Source organism: Saimiri boliviensis, chromosome 6 (assembly GCF_048565385.1).
Source record: "Saimiri boliviensis isolate mSaiBol1 chromosome 6, mSaiBol1.pri, whole genome shotgun sequence".
In the NCBI taxonomy this organism is placed as follows: domain Eukaryota; kingdom Metazoa; phylum Chordata; class Mammalia; order Primates; family Cebidae; genus Saimiri; species Saimiri boliviensis.
The window spans coordinates 52952833-52970430 of NC_133454.1; the positions used below are offsets into that span (position 1 = coordinate 52952833).

General features: G+C 50.5%; 1 protein-coding gene across 18 annotated transcripts in view; it reads left to right on the forward strand.

Annotated features, from left to right (window-relative positions):
- Positions 1-7855, forward strand: part of CEP164 (centrosomal protein 164) — an 89486-nt gene extending 81631 nt beyond the window's left edge. For 14 of the 18 annotated variants that reach the window (XM_074400639.1, XM_074400641.1, XM_074400640.1 and 11 more), the window contains 6 exons: positions 2230-2337; positions 3192-3309; positions 3912-4259; positions 5114-5180; positions 6030-6152; positions 6279-7855. In XM_074400639.1, the coding sequence (XP_074256740.1) occupies positions 2230-2337; positions 3192-3309; positions 3912-4259; positions 5114-5180; positions 6030-6152; positions 6279-6375 (861 nt within the window). In that variant the 3' untranslated portion in view covers positions 6376-7855. The remainder of the gene's footprint in view (positions 1-2229; positions 2338-3191; positions 3310-3911; positions 4260-5113; positions 5181-6029; positions 6153-6278) is intronic. The other 4 variants (XM_074400642.1, XM_074400645.1, XM_074400647.1 and 1 more) reach the window with 1 other exon arrangement.
- Positions 7856-17598: the final 9743 nt, after the last annotated feature.

The window sequence follows — 17598 nt, forward strand, 5'->3', positions numbered from 1 at the left end:
TGCGAAGACTGTGGGAAAAGCATGGTGTTTGGGCCAGAATGCACTTCCCCTCATGGCATGGTCCCTCATGGCTTCCCTTGGCTAGGGGAGGGAATTCCCTGACCCCTTGTGCTTCCCAGGTGAAGCAACACCCCACCCTGCTTCAGCTCACCCTCCATGGACTGCACCCACTGTCTACCAGTCCCAGTGAGATGAGCTGGGTACCTTAGTTGGAAATGCAGAAATCACCTGCTTTCTGCATTGATCTCGCTGGGAGCTGCAGACCAGAGCTGTTTCTATTTGGCCATCTTGCCAGCCACTCCAGGGTTTTTCTTTTCTACTGCATCATCAGGCTAAACATTTTCTGAACTTTTATACTCTTTCTCTTTTAAAACAGAATGCTTTTAACTGCATCGAAGTCACCTTTTGAGTACTTTGCTGCTTAGAAGTTTCTTCTGCCAGGTACCCTAAATCATCTCAAGCAAGTTGAAAGATCCACAGATCTCTAGGGCAGTGGCAAAATGCTGCCAGTCTGTTTGCTAAAATATAACAAGAGTCACTTTTGCTCTAGTTCCCAACAAGGTCCTCATCTCCATCTCAGACCATCTCCACCTGGACCTTATTGTTCATATCACTGTCAGCATTTTTGTCAAAGCCATGCAACAAGTCTCTTGGAGGTTCCAAACTTTCCCACATTTTCCTGTCTTCCTCTGAACCCACCAAACTGTTCCAGCCTCTACCTGTTACCCAGTTCCAAAGTTGCTTCCACATTTTTGGGTATCTTTCAGTAACACCCCACTCCTGGTACCAGTTTACTGTATTAGTCCCTTTTTATGCTGTGGATAAAGGCATGCCTGACAATGGGAAGAAAAAGAGGTTTAATTTGACTTACAGTTCCACTGGGGAACTGATTCTGGGGAAGCCTCAGAATTATGGCAGGAGGCAAAAGACACTTCTTACATGCTGGTAGCAAGTAAAAATGAGGAAGAAGCAAAGTGGAAACCCCTGATAAACCCATCAGATCTTGTGAGACTTATTAACTATATGAGAACAGTATGGGGGAAATGGTCCCCATGATTCAATTTATCTCCCACTAGGTCCCTCCCACAACACATGGGAATTATGGGAGTACAAGTCAAGATGAGATTTGGGTGGGGACACAGAGCCAAACCATTCAATAACTGTTTATAATGTACAAGGCAGTAGTAATAGTCCCATTTTCCTGGTGAAGAGTATGACTTAGGTTTAGTGCTTTGAAATCCAGTGCTTTGCCTTTCCCTCCTGTCACACTAAAGACTTCATTCATGCATGGAAGTCTTTTGAACACACTTGGCCAAAGGCTTTGAGTTACTTACCTGCCCCTGCTTCTCTGATAGCCTAATTTGCAGTGAGAAGGCAGATACTTCATTATTATTATTAGTTGGGATTAGAGATCTTTGACCAGTTGAGGGTCCTGGCAGAGTGAGCTCTCTTGGATCACCTGGGCCCTTAGAAATCTGATGGTGTTCAGAACTGGTAAGGGGCTTAGGCCCCGATGTCCCCCATGCCTCGCTTGGGGTCAGGAGAGAGCAAGGGGCTGGAACAGATGAGGGGCAGCTTCCCAGGGTTGTATACATGCTGCCCCAGGCTCTGTCATTGCTCTGCTTAACTCCTGTCCACCATGGTGGTGGTGATGACGAGAGTAATGATAATTGGAGCAGTGATAATAATAACCATTTGTGGCTGATGGGGTGGCTCACACCGGTAATCCCAGTGCTTTGGGAGGCTGAGGCTGGAGGATCACTTGAGTTTGAGGCCAGCCTTGCCAGCATAGCAAGACTCTGTCTCTACAAAAAAAAGGAAAATAATAATAATAACTAGCTAGGTGTGGTGGCACACACCTGTAGGGTCCCAGCTACTGGGAGGCTGAGGTGGGAGGATTGCTTGAGCCCAGGCAGTTGAGGCTGCATTGAGCTGTGATCACGCCACTGCACTCTAGCCTGGGTGACAGTGAGACTTCATCTGTAAAAACAATAATCATAATAATAACCATTTAGTTAACAGTAACCATTAGAGAGTTTTTAAGGTGTGGGCATGGTGCTAAGCATGTAACATACTGTCTCTCATGTAATTCTCATGACTGTGAAAAGTCACAGTTCTCTTTTCCAGACTATAGTAATTTGTTCAAGATCACCCAGTCAGCAAATGGCAGGGTTGGAACTCCAGTGTCTGTGTGGATAGTCATGTCTCCTGTTTTCTCCTTGGCTGCAGGAGACCAGGCGCCTGGATGAGATGAAGTCGGCCATGCGGAAAGGCCACAACCTACTGAAGAAGAAAGAGGAGAAGCTGAATCAACTGGAGTCTTCTCTTTGGGAAGAGGTGCAGCCCCATTGCCACATAGCCCAGTGTGACCCTGGGCTTCCTCTTCTGTTCTTGGGATTGGGTTGGGTTCTTTGGTCCTACATCGGGGGAGTTGGGCTTCTAGGGCCCAGGGTTGGGCAGTAGGTTTGTCTGCTGACTGATGAAAGTGGCAGTGGCTTCAGTTCTGAGTTTATTGAAGACATCTGTGGGTTTGGATACCTGTGCTAAACGGTCCTGAGTATATCTGGAACCTCTTGCTAAAGGTGCCTGAGAAGAGGGCCTAGCCCTTACCCTGTCCTGGTCACTAAGGAGAGGTATGACTAGGGTGTCAGGAATGGACACACATGAGAGGTTTTCCTACCTGCCCTGGGACCTTGTGCACTTTCTCCTGGATGTCTGAGGCTTAGATGTAGCAAGGGGAGGCTTAGCTGGAGTCACACTGCAGGGAGAGCTTACTGGGAAGGGAGGTGGGGGTCTGTATGGTCCTGATGGCACTGTTGCCTATGTCTCAGGCATTTGGGACATATGCTTAGCCTTGTCTCTCTCCTACCCTGCTGTGAGGCAGCCTGTGTGATTTGCCTCCCCCAGGGTGCCTGGTGGAACTCTGGGCCCCAGAAGAGTCTACTCACCAAGTCCTCAGTCCCCACACATCACAAGGGTAACAGCCTATATGCCCTCTTGAATTCATAGCAAAAATGTTGCTAGGAGAACAAGTGGAGATGGCTATGTTTCACAGGTTTGCATAAGAAAAGCAGCTTAGAGAGAGAACATACAGAGGAACCTAGCTCAGTGTCCTAGCCACTTCTAGGAAGGAAAGAGGAAGGGTAGAAAGCACGTGGTAGGGGTTGGTCATAACTGCTGCCTCTACCCAGCAGGCCTCAGATGAGGGCAGTCTGGGAGGAGCCCCCACCAAGAAGACGGTAACCTTCAACCTCAGTGACATGGACAGCCTGAGCAGTGAAAGTTCCGAATCTTGTTCCCTGCCTCACAGTGAGTGGTGGTCACAGCAGAGGAGTGAGTCAGGGAGACATGCAGTGAGGACCATGGTATCCATGGAATGGGAGGAACTTTGCGAAATGGAAGAAAGAGCCTCCTTCCCTCAGCCCTGCAGAGACAGGCCTCTGTGAGCTGGTGTCCGGACTAGATGCTCAGTCAGTGCTGGGAAGGAGCCAGGACATCTAGGTTTGCCAGCACATGGGGCTGAAAGGTCTGGAAAGCCTTCTGAATGCTGCAGAGTACTCTGCAGTGTGGCCCCTGGCCCTGCCCAGGGCCTCCTGGGGAGGGTGTTCTCCCTCAGCTGCTCTGGCCTGCATGTGACAGAAGGGCCCTCTCCCCATCCTTCTCTCTGGGGTCCTGGGCCCCTCACCCAGGGCCTTGCCCTGGAAACCTGTTTCTCATGGCCAGCTTCTCGCCTGCACTATCTGAAACGCAGAAGCCGTGCCATTCCCTGACCCACTCATAAGCCTGAGGGGCTGTTGTCTGGAGAAGCAGGGAGGGGTGGCCAGTAGGGTGCTGCCCTGCCAGCTATGTCTGGAGATAGTCCAGGGTCCTGAGCTTGAGTCCTTTGCCACCATCCACCTCTTTTCTTTCAGTCACCTCAACTCCGAGTCACACCTTCCGCAATATCTATGGGTTGAGCCACTCCCTCCGGCAGATCAGCAGCCAGTTGAGCAGCGTCATTAGCATCCTGGACAGCCTCAACTCTCAGTCGCCGCCACTGCTCCTCAACTCCAAGCCAGCCCACCTCCCTCCCCGGGCCTCCAAGAGCACCCCCACCCCCACCTGCTACAGCTCCCTGGCCAGGTTCTCAGCCTCAACATCCGCTATGCCCATGTCCACCCAATGGGCCTGGGATTCAGGGCAGGGTCCCAGGATCCCCTCCTCTGTGGCTCAAACAGTGGATGACTTCCTGTTGGAGAAGTGGCGCAAGTATTTTCCATGTAAGCCCCACTCTGGGCGGAGCCTTCCCACGTGCTGCCTCCTCCCCTTCCTTCTTTTCTTCTACCCTCTTCCTTCTGCTCCTTTTTTCCTCTTCCTCTTTTGCATCCCTTTGCCCCACCTCTCCGCCTCCAACATTGCTGTAGTCCATTGCTCCATTGACTCCACCTGTGGGTCCCTGGGGAAGGAGACATTTCGGGTGGCCCTGCAGCCAGAAGTTCTATAGGTCAGGATGGTTTAGGTGGAGCCTGGCTGACTGGGGGCCTTTATTATGGATTCTGGAGTTCAGCAGAACCTAAAGGATCATGTTGTCATTATCTTAATAGCTACCATCTTGTACAATACATCATGGGCCAAGCAGTTTACATGTATTTTTTCATTTAGTTCTTGTAATAATTCTCTGAGGTAGTAATTACTTATCCCGATTTTACAGATGGGAAACTGAGTTTCAGAGAGGTTAAGTAGTATGTTCCAGAGTACCCAGTAAGTGAGTAACAACCTCAGTTGTGACTCCATGTCTTTATGACTCCAGGATTCTGCTTGGAACCTCTTGGCTGTGTGGCCAATTCTTGCTTCTGAGCCAGGTGGCGTCCGCTGGTCTCAGCCCTGCTGAGGATTGTGAAAAGCCATAAAACACAGGCATTTGAGGGAAAACAAAGTATCTTCTTTCTGCCCTAACCCAAATTAAAAAGTAGATTAAGTTTTAAAAATGAGTAGGACCATTCCTTTGTCTCATCTTTCTCTGGCCTCCAGCCACCGAACCCTTTCCTTTGTTTATTCTGGGGAGGCAAGAGGTGCTGGTGAGCAGGGTGGTGGCCGCAGCCCATTTCTGAGCCCTGTCCCCACGCTCTTCCAGCTGGCATCCCGCTGCTCAGCAACAGCCCTGGCCCGCTGGAGAACAGGCTGGGTTACGTGTCTGCCAGGTGAGCCTCCCTGAGAGTGGTTGGGGTGGAACCTCAGTTGAGCTGCTCACTGCGCTTCCCTGGGCCAGTGGACCTCTTAAGGGGAGCAGACCTCCTGATGTTACCTCAAGAAATCAGGGCTCTAGTTCACAGAGCTGTCTCCACTTGCCTGGGTCTGAGGCACCCTTTGCAGCCAAGGTCCCAGTGGGGAAGGGCTGGCCTTACCCAGCCAACTCCCTGTGGGGAGGAGACAGCCCCTGGTCGGACCCTGCCCCCATCCTTGCCTCTAGCCCCACCAGCCCTGGAGGTCTGGTCTTTGGCTTTGCCCTTGAGCTCTTGTTTGCTTCCTGTGGCTCCCTTCTTCCCCAAGTCCTGCTGAGCAACATCTGGACTGAGAGGGACACCCTGTGGAGGAGACAGACGGGCAGTTATTTAAACTGATTATTAATTTTCCATTCATTTTATTCCTTGCCAAATGTATCCCCCTCCTTAGGCCCCTAACTGTGAAGTACCCCCCCGACCATTCCTTTGGCCAGCTTGAGAGCTGACACCGGCCAAGGATTGAGTTGACAGAGGGGAGTGCTTTGTTGAAGAGATTGGCGGGAGCAGGCAGATGTGGGGTCCCAGAGCCTTGTATCTGTAGCACCCAGCAAGGGGGCAGAGGGCATCCACCGCCTTTCCTTTTGGGAACTGTTCTGGAGGGGCAGCTGTTTTGAAGCTTTGAATTGCTAGAGACCTTGGAAAAAACTGCCCTGGTAGCTGAGAGGAAGAGGGAGGAGGCTGTAGATGTGATGGCCTCTGCGCAGCCTCTGGCACTTCCATCCCCCATGCCTCCTGTCTCCCCGCCCATGCTGTCTTCTTCCTTCCCAGTGAGCAGCTCCGGCTCCTACAGCACTCCCATTCCCAAGTCCCTGAGGTGGGCAGCACCACCTTTCAGGGCATAATTGAGGCCAACCGGAGGTGGCTGGACCATGTCAAGAATGACCCCAAATTGTATCCTTTTACCTGGTTCCCTGTGCTTGTGCCCTGAGGGGCTGAGGATGCTCCTGTTCAGCCTTTGACCCTTTATGGCCCCTGGCCATGCCCAGTGACTGCAGTTTTCCTTCACCATGTGGCCAGACATCTCTTCTCTTCAGCGCCCAAGCCAACAACTACTTTGAGCCTCCTGCAGCTGGGCCTGGATGAACACAACAGAGTGAAGGTGTTCCGATGCTGAGGCCCTGAGCAGGAGCTTGGGGCAGCCTGGCCTCTCCTCCACCCAGACCAAGTGCCTGAGGAGCTGCCTGTGTTCTTCCATCTGAGAAAGCACTCTCCTGCCCCCTTTGCTACTTGCCCCACTCGGGACTTACAGGCGCCACCAGGGACCAGGGGGTTGAGTGGAACAGTAAAACCACACACTCTATGACCACATAACCTATCTTGGGCTGAAATGTATGGACTCGTACGAGCTCCTGTATTGACATGGGAATCTGATGGTGTGTGGTGGCTGTGGGGCATTAGGGCCGGGAGCCCTTTGGGAGGAAGGGAGGTGTTAGAAGAGCTGCCTTCGAGGCTCAGGGAGTCCCTTTGGAGCTGGTTGGTTCCTTGGCCCTGCAGTGTACTGCTCGTGACTCCCAGGAAGGTTGTGTGTACGGTTCTTAGTTCATCAGGACAAAACCGCCCAGCATGTGTGTACCCTGGGACCCGGTTTCTCTGGGCCCACATCTATCTATAATACCTCAGCCTCAGAGCAGACCCTTTCTTTTTTTCTTTCGTTTCTTTCTTAATTTTTAAATGCCTCCTTTCTTGATCATTCCATCTCTCTTCTTGACTCTCTCAGGATTGGGCTCTGCTGTCTAGAGCCCTGCTGGAGGGTGCTGGGGGCTGTCCCTCTGCAGGCACTATGCTTTCCTCAGGGCCTATCTTCAGGAGCACCCCTCCTGCTCCCCGGAGCCATCCCTGCTCGAGTCTCGGGTCTCAAACACAGCTTCTCCAGGAGGCCACAAAAGACCGGGATGGCTTCTGGTCCTCATGACGGTTTTTATCTCCCTAGGATACGCTGAATATATTCATGGGTATTGTTTCCATCGTCTTTTCTACCTGTGCCACCCCTGCCCTGATTCCATGGCTGCCTCTTCTCAGGCAAGCAGGCAGGCGAGGGGCTAGGTCGGTGCCTGGCCCTGGCAGTGAGGGGTTTTGTGCGGTTGGAGATGGTGCTGTTGGAGCAGAGCGTCCTGCAGCCCCGCTTCCCGTCAGTGGGCTCTTGGGTGGGGGATTTGCAGGGGATGTTCTCTGACGTTTGTCCCATTGTTTAAATAAAATGCACCTATTTCTGTTTTTTTTTTTTTAAAGCTGTGGGGTAGCCTTTGCCCCTCTAACAGACAGAAACTAACTCCCGCTGTCCTCCAACTTGTTTCTTGGTCATGGAATACGAAACTAAGATCCAGCTTGCTGTTTATCTCCTCAGATGCTTTTTAGGCATCGGCCCACCACACAGAAAACTTCCTTTCATCATGTGGCTCATTCTGTGTGCTTTGGGAATAGCTCATGTGATGCAGCCAACTCTAGTGATAATGCTGGTTTTTTTCTGCATCAGTTAAATCTCTGCAGGTCCATTTTCTAAAAGGCAGTCATGTAAATATGTCTCCTCCTCTTTGGAGGCCTTTGTCTCCTTCCTGAAAAGGGAGGAAGGAAAAATGAATATTCATGGAACACTGCCCTATGTAGTACCTGATTTAATCATCACAACAACGTAGATATTGATGTAGATGTTTTCTGCTCCGTTTTTATGGTTGAAGAAACCAAAGCTCAGAGACCTTTACATGCCTGGGGTCCCCAGTAATGTAGCTGAGCTCCCTACATGTGCAGTGCCCCCACACTCCATCCCTGCACCCCCAGAGCACTATCTTCCCCTCTACCAGTCCTTGGGAAATGCTGAATTTGCCGTCTCTCCCTTTGCCCCCTTCACTGTTCTCCCACCTACCAGCTGGAGACCCATTGTGCCATTTCCCAAAGGCTAATTGGTGTTTTCTCCCCTGCTGACAAATGCAAGATGAGTACCCCAAAGTCCCTAAGCTGGCCAAGTTAGCAGGGTTTTTCCTGCTTCAGTGGTGTGAGCAGCCTAAATAGAGTCGGATTTGTAGTGACAGAATTGGTAGGAGAGCAAACCAAGATGGCCGCATCACATGGATTTGTGTAAGAAAACCAACCTGAGGACAGAACATGCAAGACACCCCAGTTCTGTGCCCTAGCCACTTTCTGGGGGGAAGGAGAAGGCAAGCTAACATTGGTTGAGTGCTTGCGTTGTGCCAGGTGCTTTTCATATGTTATTGTTTGTCAACTTAACCTTATGACGTCAGTGTTCTTATTTCTTCCATGAGGCAACAGGGTCAGAGAGGTGAAATCACTATAGCCTGAGGTCATACAGCTCATGACCCAGTATTTGAACCCAGATCTCTGAAAGTTGAGATCTGTTTACCAGGCTCTGCTGTGCGAGCATCTCCTATCCTCCTCCTGGCATGCAGAACAGTCCTGGCCAACTTGGTCTGAAGACCTGGGTTGCAGGAAGGGGTTGGTTTCTAGCTGGGGAAAACCTTCTTGAGTTAGGGTTTACAAAGGGACTTTTGAAAAAGATGCCAAAATTGTCCCATACCTCCTCCCATGGATTTTAGAATCTAGCTGGGGAAGACTAGAATCATAGATGTTTGGAGCTGAAAGGGGCCGTTTAGTCCGTTTAGACTGCAGTGACAGAATACCATCAACCAGGTAGCTCTTAAACAATTTCTCACAATTCTAGAGGCTGAAAATCCAAGATCAAGGTGTTGACAAATTTGGTGTCTGGTGAGGGGTTTCTAGTTCATAGAGGGCATCTTCTGCATCCTCACCTAGTAGAAGTGTAGGATTCTTGGCTTCTTCAGCCCCTTCTAAGGCCACTAATCCCAGTCATGAGGGCTATACCTTCACATCCCAATCACCTCCCCAAAGGCGCCACCTCCTCATGTCATCACATTGGGGATTGGGTTTCATCATAGGGATTGGGGTCCATAGCGGGGCTTTTTGGATTACTCATTCAGTCCACTCGGGTTTTGCAGTAGAGGAAACCACCTAGAGAGGGTACATGAGGTGCCCCAAGTTGCAGTCACAGTGGCAGAGATGGGAATAGAACCAGTGTCCTACCTTCCTGGCCTGGGGCTTCAGAAAAGAGTTTTTTTTTGTTCTTTGTTTTTTTTGTTTTTTTTTAAAGGATATTCTTAGTAGACTGTGTGTTCACATGACTCAATATTCAAATGGTGCAAAAGTCACTCCATCCATGAGTTATCTTGTGCTCTCCCTTGAAGGTAAGAAATACTACCAGTTCTTTCTGGAGATTTTATGCAAATAAAAAGGCGGGACACTTAGGATTTCTTTCCCTTTACTGGTGGAGTATGGGTCACTCCTGATGTAGGATCAGATGATGGTCCAAAGCTCTCTCGTGAGTGGTTGATTGATTTTTTCTTAAGGGAACGATGCTGGGAATGATGATAGTCTCCCCCCACTGACCCCTCCCACCTTCTTGACCCTCTAATGAATGCCCACACGAAATAGCAGTATGAGGTGTGGGGAAATAATCTTGGCCTTAGTCCTGGGTTTACTTTTCACTCTGCCACCTACAAGCTGTCACCTGAACAAGGCTTTTCCCATCCTGTGTCTTCGCTGGTGACAAACTCTAAGCCTGAACCCACACTCTGGGAACGAAGCAGGGTAGCGGCCTCTGCTTCAGCAACTCTAAGGGTCTGGCTTGGGAGGGGAGTTGGCCTCATCCAGAGGGCTGCTACAGGGCCAAGACAGGGCTCAGGTGGTGAGGGGTGCTGAGAGGGGACTGCTGAATTCCACCACCAGCTTTTTGCGGTGAGGTGGGGAAGTGATGGGTAAAAAATGCAGTCCCTGCTGTCTTGATGAGTTAGAAAGTCCCCTTCTTTCCCCTTTCCTCTTGCATCTCCTGCCTGCTTCCCCGCCTGCCCTTCCATGGCGCATGCCCTCTCTAGCAGGTATGTCATACAGCACACCGAGAGAAGGGGGGTGTCACACTCTTCCAGGATGGACTATCAGCCAAAGAAAGGCTTTAAAGAAAATTTGTTTGTTTGTTTATTTATGACAGAGTCCTGCTCTGCCGCCCAGGCAGGAGTGCAGTGGCTTGCTCACTGCAACCTCTGCCTGCCGGGTTCAGCGATTCTCCTGCCTCAGCCTCCCGAGTAGCTGGGATTATAGGTGTGTGCCACTACGGCCAACTAATTTTTTTGTATTTTTGGTAGAGATGGAGTTTCATCATGTTGGCCAGGCTGGCTTGAAATCCTGACCTTGTGATCCGCCCACCTCGGCCTCCCAAAGTGCTGGAATCACAGGTGTGAGCCACTGCGCGCAGCCTCTAGTTCTTTTTAGATTGAAAACAATTCTTGCACTCTTATTTTCCCCTTCCAAGAAGCTGTTGGTTCACATGGGCCAGCACATGCATTATCAAATACCTAGTTTGTTTCTAGTAAGTGAATTCATTGAAATGGGACCCTTAATTTATTTGAGACATAGCACAGCCACTCTCAAAGGAGAGAGGTGCTGGTGCCCTGCTGTGATAAGCACTCCTCACATCACAGTAGGGTTGAGGAGATGGCAGACATTTGTAAATATGAGTCTTTGTAATTTAGAATCTACCAACATTTTCTGTCAGGTGAGAGGAGAGGAAATGGCCACACACACACACCCCCACCCACCCACCCCATAGTGTGCTTAGCTCCATTGTGGGTCAGAAAGTCCATGTCTTAACATCTAGTAGAACCCCCGCTCATATTACACTGTCCCCATCAAACTTACCATCCTGATTGTTGTCAATGCTTTTAGAAGATGTAGTGGCATTTCTTCTAGAGATGGTGGAGGAGTCTCCTTGCCCAGCAGCTCTCAAAGTCCTGGTCCTCCTTCCCTATGAGGCCCTACAAGGGCTCACTCTTGGAGAGTTCAGTAGTTCCTTCTCTCCCTTTCCAGAGTCTGAGGCTAGTGTGACTGTTGAGAGGCTCCCAGCCATGCTCTCTGACTCTCAGGCTTGGGTTGGGATCCCAGCGCGCCTTGAAATCAAGCAGAGGGTGATGGGTTGCAGAGTATCTGTGGAGGTGCTGGTGCCTGAGAGCATAACAATAGAACAGGCTCCTGCACATAACCTTTGGGGTGGACCAGTGGCCCCACTTTGGAGGTGAGGGTTAGGACAATATGGCCCTACAGGAAGGATCGCCACCCATCTTCCTTAGTTGGGTCAGGTCAACTGGTTAGTGTCCTCTCCCTTTTGATTTTTCTTGAAAGAACCATATCACTTTCTTTCTTTCTTTCTTTCTTTTTTTTTTTTTTTTTTTTTTTGATGGAGTTTCGCTCATGTTACCCAGGCTGGAGTGCAATGGCGCGATCTCGGCTCACCGCAACCTCCGCCTCCTGGGTTCAGGCAATTCTCCTGCCTCAGCCTCCTGAGTAGCTGGGATTACAGGCACACGCCACCATGCCCAGCTAATGTTTTGTATTTTTAGTAGAGACGGGGTTTCACCATGTTGACCAGGACGGTCTCGATCTCTTGACCTCGTGATCCACCCGCCTTGGCCTCCCTAGAGTGCTGGGATTACAGGCTTGAGCCACCGCGCCCGGCCCCATATCACTTTCATCTATATCTCAATTGTTTCCCCCAGGCCCTGAACGCTGATCAGATAGGGGGACTGGATCTGGATAATTGGGATGATTGATCTGAAGCTGGGAGAGAGCTGCTGTTTAAGTCAGCTCAGCCATAGCCCTCCCCCTGGAAGCCTTACTGTCTCTCCAGCAGCCTTCTCACTATTCAGGGAGGGCTTTTTGGTCTGTGATGGAATGGTTTGTGGATGGGCAGCACAGCCTGGGAGGGGGCTGCCCCCATTTCCAGGAAGCACAGATCCTCTCCCTGCTCTGGCAGGATGGGGCGCAGGTAGTGCTCTAGTTTTAAATATTCTAGGTTGGGAGAGGTCAGTCTGCTTCATGGCTTTTGCTCTGTGGGTAGAGCAGAGGGTATTGGAGACATTTCTGATTGCTCCTGCTGAAGAGAGATACCTGTTCTTGGGAGGTCAGAAGCAGAGGGACAGTTTGGTGAGCCTCACTCTCGGGGTTAAAAGCAGGGAGACTAAGAATCAAACAAGGATTTCCACATTATCCTTTATAAGGAGGTTGTGAAGGTGAAAGACGTTCTTAGAGCAGTGTTCGACACATAGTGAGGCCTCAGTAGATGTGAGCTGTTGTCATTGCCCTGGCAGGGAAGCCGGGAACCATGATGGAGATTCTGCAACCTGTATGACTTCACATGAGTAACAGCGAAAGTCTTGGACACAGGACATGACAGATGGCAAGGAAAATGCTGGCCGGGGCATTGTTTCTCTTCATGGCCAGTTGTGTGTGACAGGGAGAGAGGGAAGTGGAAAGTTTAGGCCCTGGGGCTGGCAGGCAGGAGGCAGAGGAGAGCCTGGCAGGCTGGAGACGGTGTCCTCGGTTGGAGCACAAAATGGTCTCCTGGGGTTCCCCACGAAGAGCCAACGCCTACCCAATGGGCCTTGGAGACTGAGAACATAGGCTCCACTGCTCTCTCTCCTAGTGACCCATCCCCCTGTAGGGCCACTGCTGGCGCAGCTTAGGCACCTAGGCCTGGAAAGTGGCAAAGGTCAGGAGTGGAGCTGGGGCTCTTGTGGATTACCTGTTATGTTAGGCTGGCTTCAAGACTTTATATCATGCCTCCAAAAGACCTGGGCTCAAGTTCTGAGTCCAGGCACTAGTGGAGTATCTTTGGGAAATGATCCTCTCCCTAGGCCTCAGTTTCCTTATTTGTATAATGGAGCAGAAAATACCACACACTGAGGGGGTGAATGAAATAACCTAGGACAAGTACTGTGGGTGAAGCACCTTGTGAACTCCAGAGCATTGTGGAAATGCAAGTATTTATTGAACCTCTGCTTGAATGCCTCCAAGGACAAGGTGTTCATCACCCCCTGAGGCAGCCAGTCCTGCTGTTGTGCAGCGCTGAGCTGGATGCTGGGAGTCTTCTCTTATAGTTCTGCTCTGGACGCACACGGAAAAAAATGTTCCTCTACTTGTTCCACGTGATAGAATGAAATAGAGTCACAGATCCCGCTCCTACCTGCTGCTTGTCCCCCTTATGAACACACACAAGCATGTGCACACGCAGGACTTAAAGTGTAGTGCTTGCACATTCACATTCTCACAGGCCTCTTACTACTAAAGTAGCTTCTGTTTACTTACTGCCAGCCAGGGCTAAGTGCTTTACCTACCTACAGATCTCACTGATCCTCACAGCAATTCTATAAGGTAGACAATGATCTCCTTACAAGACAAAAAAAAAAAAAAAAAAAAAATGGTGAGAGAGCCTTGGAAGGTTAAGCTAGTAGGCCACAGAATGAGAATGCGTACCAATGGTCTGTAGCATGGTTGCACAGGTAGGCACTTGTGTGGACAGTGCACACCTTTGTGAGTGTACGCCCTCCCTCCTGGCACAAGGATTGGAAGGCGAGGTTGGGGGCTGAGAAGGAGGTTCGGGGCAACCTCTTTCTTCATGTGAGGAGGGAAGGTCTTCCCAGGGAAGGTCTCTGCCCTGCCCTTTCTCCTCTTCCTACCTGCTCTCTCCTGCTTCAGAGGCTGGCAGAATCTGACTAAAGGCAAAACAGCGTTGGTGCCTTCAAATAATAGCTGTTGTCTCTTCCTCATCCCCATTTCCTCTTGGAGGAAGTTGGCAGGCTCTGGGGCCACAGCAGCATCTACTCTGCTGTAGCCACAAAGAGAGGATGGTAAGGGCAGTGCCTGAGTGCTCCCCTCCTCAGAAACCTCCTCCTGGGGGCAGTCAGACAGATCTGTGGCTCTGCCATTGACCACCTCTGTGCTCTGGAGAAGCGACTCCAGCAGCTCAGCCTCAGTGTCTTTATCCGAGAATGAGCTTATTCCGTGCGCCCAGTGACTGGGAAGTGCCAAGCACACAGTGGGCCTCCCTGAGCAATAGGTATTCCTGCACCCAAGGCCCACGATGAATTCCCTTCCACTCTCTGGCATTGTGGACCCTACTCTTTGCTTAAGCTTTGCCCAGGACACCCTGAAGCCCTACAAAGGCCCTACCTCCTGCAAGGAATCCCTGCCTGGCTCGAGGGCAATCTGACCCAGGCAGATCAGGCAAATCCTGGCTTCCCTGGGATCTGACCTTCTTCTGGTCTGATGGTTTGTATCTTGTCTAATTCCCATTTCATAGTTAAAAGCTCTTTATTTTTATTTTTTTCTCACCCATGTAGAAAGTTTGTTTTATTGTACTGTAAGTTCTGGGGTACATGTGCAGATCTTGCAGGACTGTTGCATAGGTGCATACATGCCATGGTTGTTTGCTGTCTCCATCCCCCGCCACCACATCACCTACATCAGGCATTTCTCCCAGTGTTGTGTTAAAAGCTCTTCAACTTCATCATTTCCTTTCAGTCTTATCAACCTGGCAGCGAGGGAATTATTCTCCTATTTCATAGAAGAGGAAATTGAGGCCCATGAGGGTGAAGTCGCTTTCACAGAGCTGGCAAGGGAGCAGTGGGACTGACTCCACAGCCCCTGTGTTTCCATCACAGTGCCCGCCACACAGTAGGAGTTCTACACGTGCCGCCTTCCAGGTGCTGCCTGGCTTTCTGGAAGGGATCCCAAGTGGTTTGGTGAGCAGTAGCTTTGGAATTCAAGCCCTAGCTGATGCCTCTTGCTGGCTGAGTGGCCTTGTACAAGTCACCTGACTTCTTTGACTTCTTTCTTAGGCAATAAAATGGAGATCATGACTCTTCAGGGCAAAAATTACAAACAAATTAATTTCCCGTCCGTAGCTCCTTCCCACGAATCACCAAAGAGGAGGCCTGTCTTGCCTGCAGTTTCTTCCACCTCTGCTTCCCCTGTGCTCAACTGTTCCTGTTCCTAATGCAAAAGAGGGGAAACAAATGCTAGAGAACATTCCCCAGAGGACAGGAGGGTGGAGCTGGGCAGAGCTGGAGAAGAGCAGGCAGTATTGGGGGGATGCGGGAGGCACAGGCCCCGTAGGGTGTTAGTGCATGTCACTTTCATCTGCTCATTTGGACCCCTTCAGGGTTACAAAAACAAAGCAGATAACTTGAGTTATTTAAAACATTCCTTTTGGTGGCTGGATTGAGGTTCTTTGACTGGCGCTGTGGCGCTGAGACAGAACCACCTGGGTTTTGTGCTCCTAAGAGTTACTCTTTCTTTCTGTCTGTCTCTTTTTTTTTTTTTTTTTTTTGAGACAGAGTTTCACTCTTGTTGCCCAGGCTGGAGTGCAATGGCACAATCTAAGCTCACTGCAATGTCCGCCTCCTGGGTTCAAGCAATTCTCCTGCCTCAGCCTCCTCAGTAGGTGAGATTACAGGCATGAGCCACTATGCCCAGCTAATTTTGAATTTTTGTAGAGATGGGGTTTCTCCATGTTGGTCAGGCTGGTCTCAAACTCCCGACCTTAGGTGATCCGCCCACCTTGGCCTCCCAAAGTGCTCGGATTACAGGTGTGAGCCACCACGCCTGGCTGGGAGTTACTCTTTCTTACTGGGTAGTGATAAAGGTAGGAGATATCCGTGCTAAGTGGTTAGCAGGGTGCTTGACACAGGTGGACTCTCAGCGACCGGCAGCATTGTTCCTCTTGTGTCCTGTTTGTATTGTATTGTACAGGATTGTATCCTGTTGTGTTTTCTTGTACCTTGGGGTAATTGTGCAGAGAGAACCAGTGTTTCAGGAGATCTTGGCCTTCACTGGTCTACTTGCTCGTTTCTCCCACCGTTCACCCTTTTTTCACTTATCTGTCACATATGTTGTGCTCCTATGAAGTCATGCACTGTCCCTTCTCTGGGAGGGACAGTGGAACCCTTTTCTACCCTTGGGGAGCCTGTCTGCTGAGGACAATGTTCAAACACCCTCCATGGAGGGCTGCTGCATTGGGAAGGGATGAGACTTGTTTCGCGAGGCCACCAGCAGTGGCAGTACCGAGCCCTGTGAGTAGAAGTTGGAGGGGCCCCCCAGGCTTAATGTGAGGGAGATTCTGCTGGTAGAGCTGTCCACAGGTGATATGTGCTGGCTGGGGAAGTGGTGGGTTCTTCAGCAGGTGGTGAACACGGGAAGGCTAGACCGCCCTTGCTGATTGCAGAAGGAATTCACAATTTGGGTGGAAGTGTGGAGTAGGTGGCTTTGAAGGTCTCTCTGAGTCCTGAGATTGTGGGATTTTTAGAGACACTAAAACCAAGCATGGGCTGGGCGTGGTGGCTCACACCTGTAATTCCAGCACTTTGGGAGGCCGAGGCGGGCGGATCACAAGGTCAGGAGATCGAGACCAGCCTGGCTAACATGGTGAAACTCCATCTCTACTAAAAATACAAAAAATTAGCCAGCCATGGTGGAACATACCTGTAGTCCCAGCCACTCGGGAGACTGAGGCGGAGAATCGCTTGAACCCGGGAGGCAGAGGTTGCAGTGAGCCAAGATCATGCCACTGCACTCCAGCCTGGGTGACAGTGAGACTCTGTCTAAAACAAAACAAAAAAACAAGCATGGATCACCTCCAGGGTAATCCTTCTAGCTGGCATCTGTTCCTCCTTTGGCCTAGAATGTTGTTGTCATTGCCCAGAAGAGGACATGGATTCTGGGAGGAAGGACAGAGCCCCGACTCAGGGTTAGTGCTCAGCCTGATTCTCCCACAGATGCCCTCCTCTCTGAGCTCAGCAGAGGCTCCCTTTGCCTTTGCCTGCGTAGGAATCCAATATGTAGGGGAAGAGGAGGTGACATGGTACATGGGGTGGGTGGGTGGGTGGCTGGGAAGATGCCCTGGACCTGAGCTATCAGAGGAGAATTTCTATGGGGAGCCAAGTTCGCCGTCATCTGCATAAATTAAGATGATGTCAGATGTTATAAAAATAAACTCCAAAATATCAGTGCTTCATACAGGTTTATTTCTTGCTCACATAAAGTCCAGTTGGCATTGGAGAGGATAGAGGGGCCTCTGCTCTATCCTCTGCTCTATCTTATACATAGATGTATAAGGCAGGCTGATAGAGGATCTGTCATCTTCAATTAATGGCTTCCAAGTTCACCTTGGGCGTTGACTTCCAGTTGGAGAGAGCAGATGGTGGCCAGGGAAGTTTTTATGAGCTGGGCCTGAAAGTAGCATGTATCACTTACACCACATTCCACTGGTTAGAGCTCAGTCTCATGGCCTTCTCTGGGAATCAGGGGCCTGGAACTGTAGTTACAGGATGGGCAGTGACTTCCCAGCAGCAACCGTGCACTGTGGAGGGAATAATGAAGCTTTGGCAGATAGCTAAGCATCCCTGCTGCTCCCTGATGCAGGCTTCCCTCCTCCCGCCTCTGTCAGGTTGCACACACTCCAGGGAGTGAGCCTTTGAGTGCA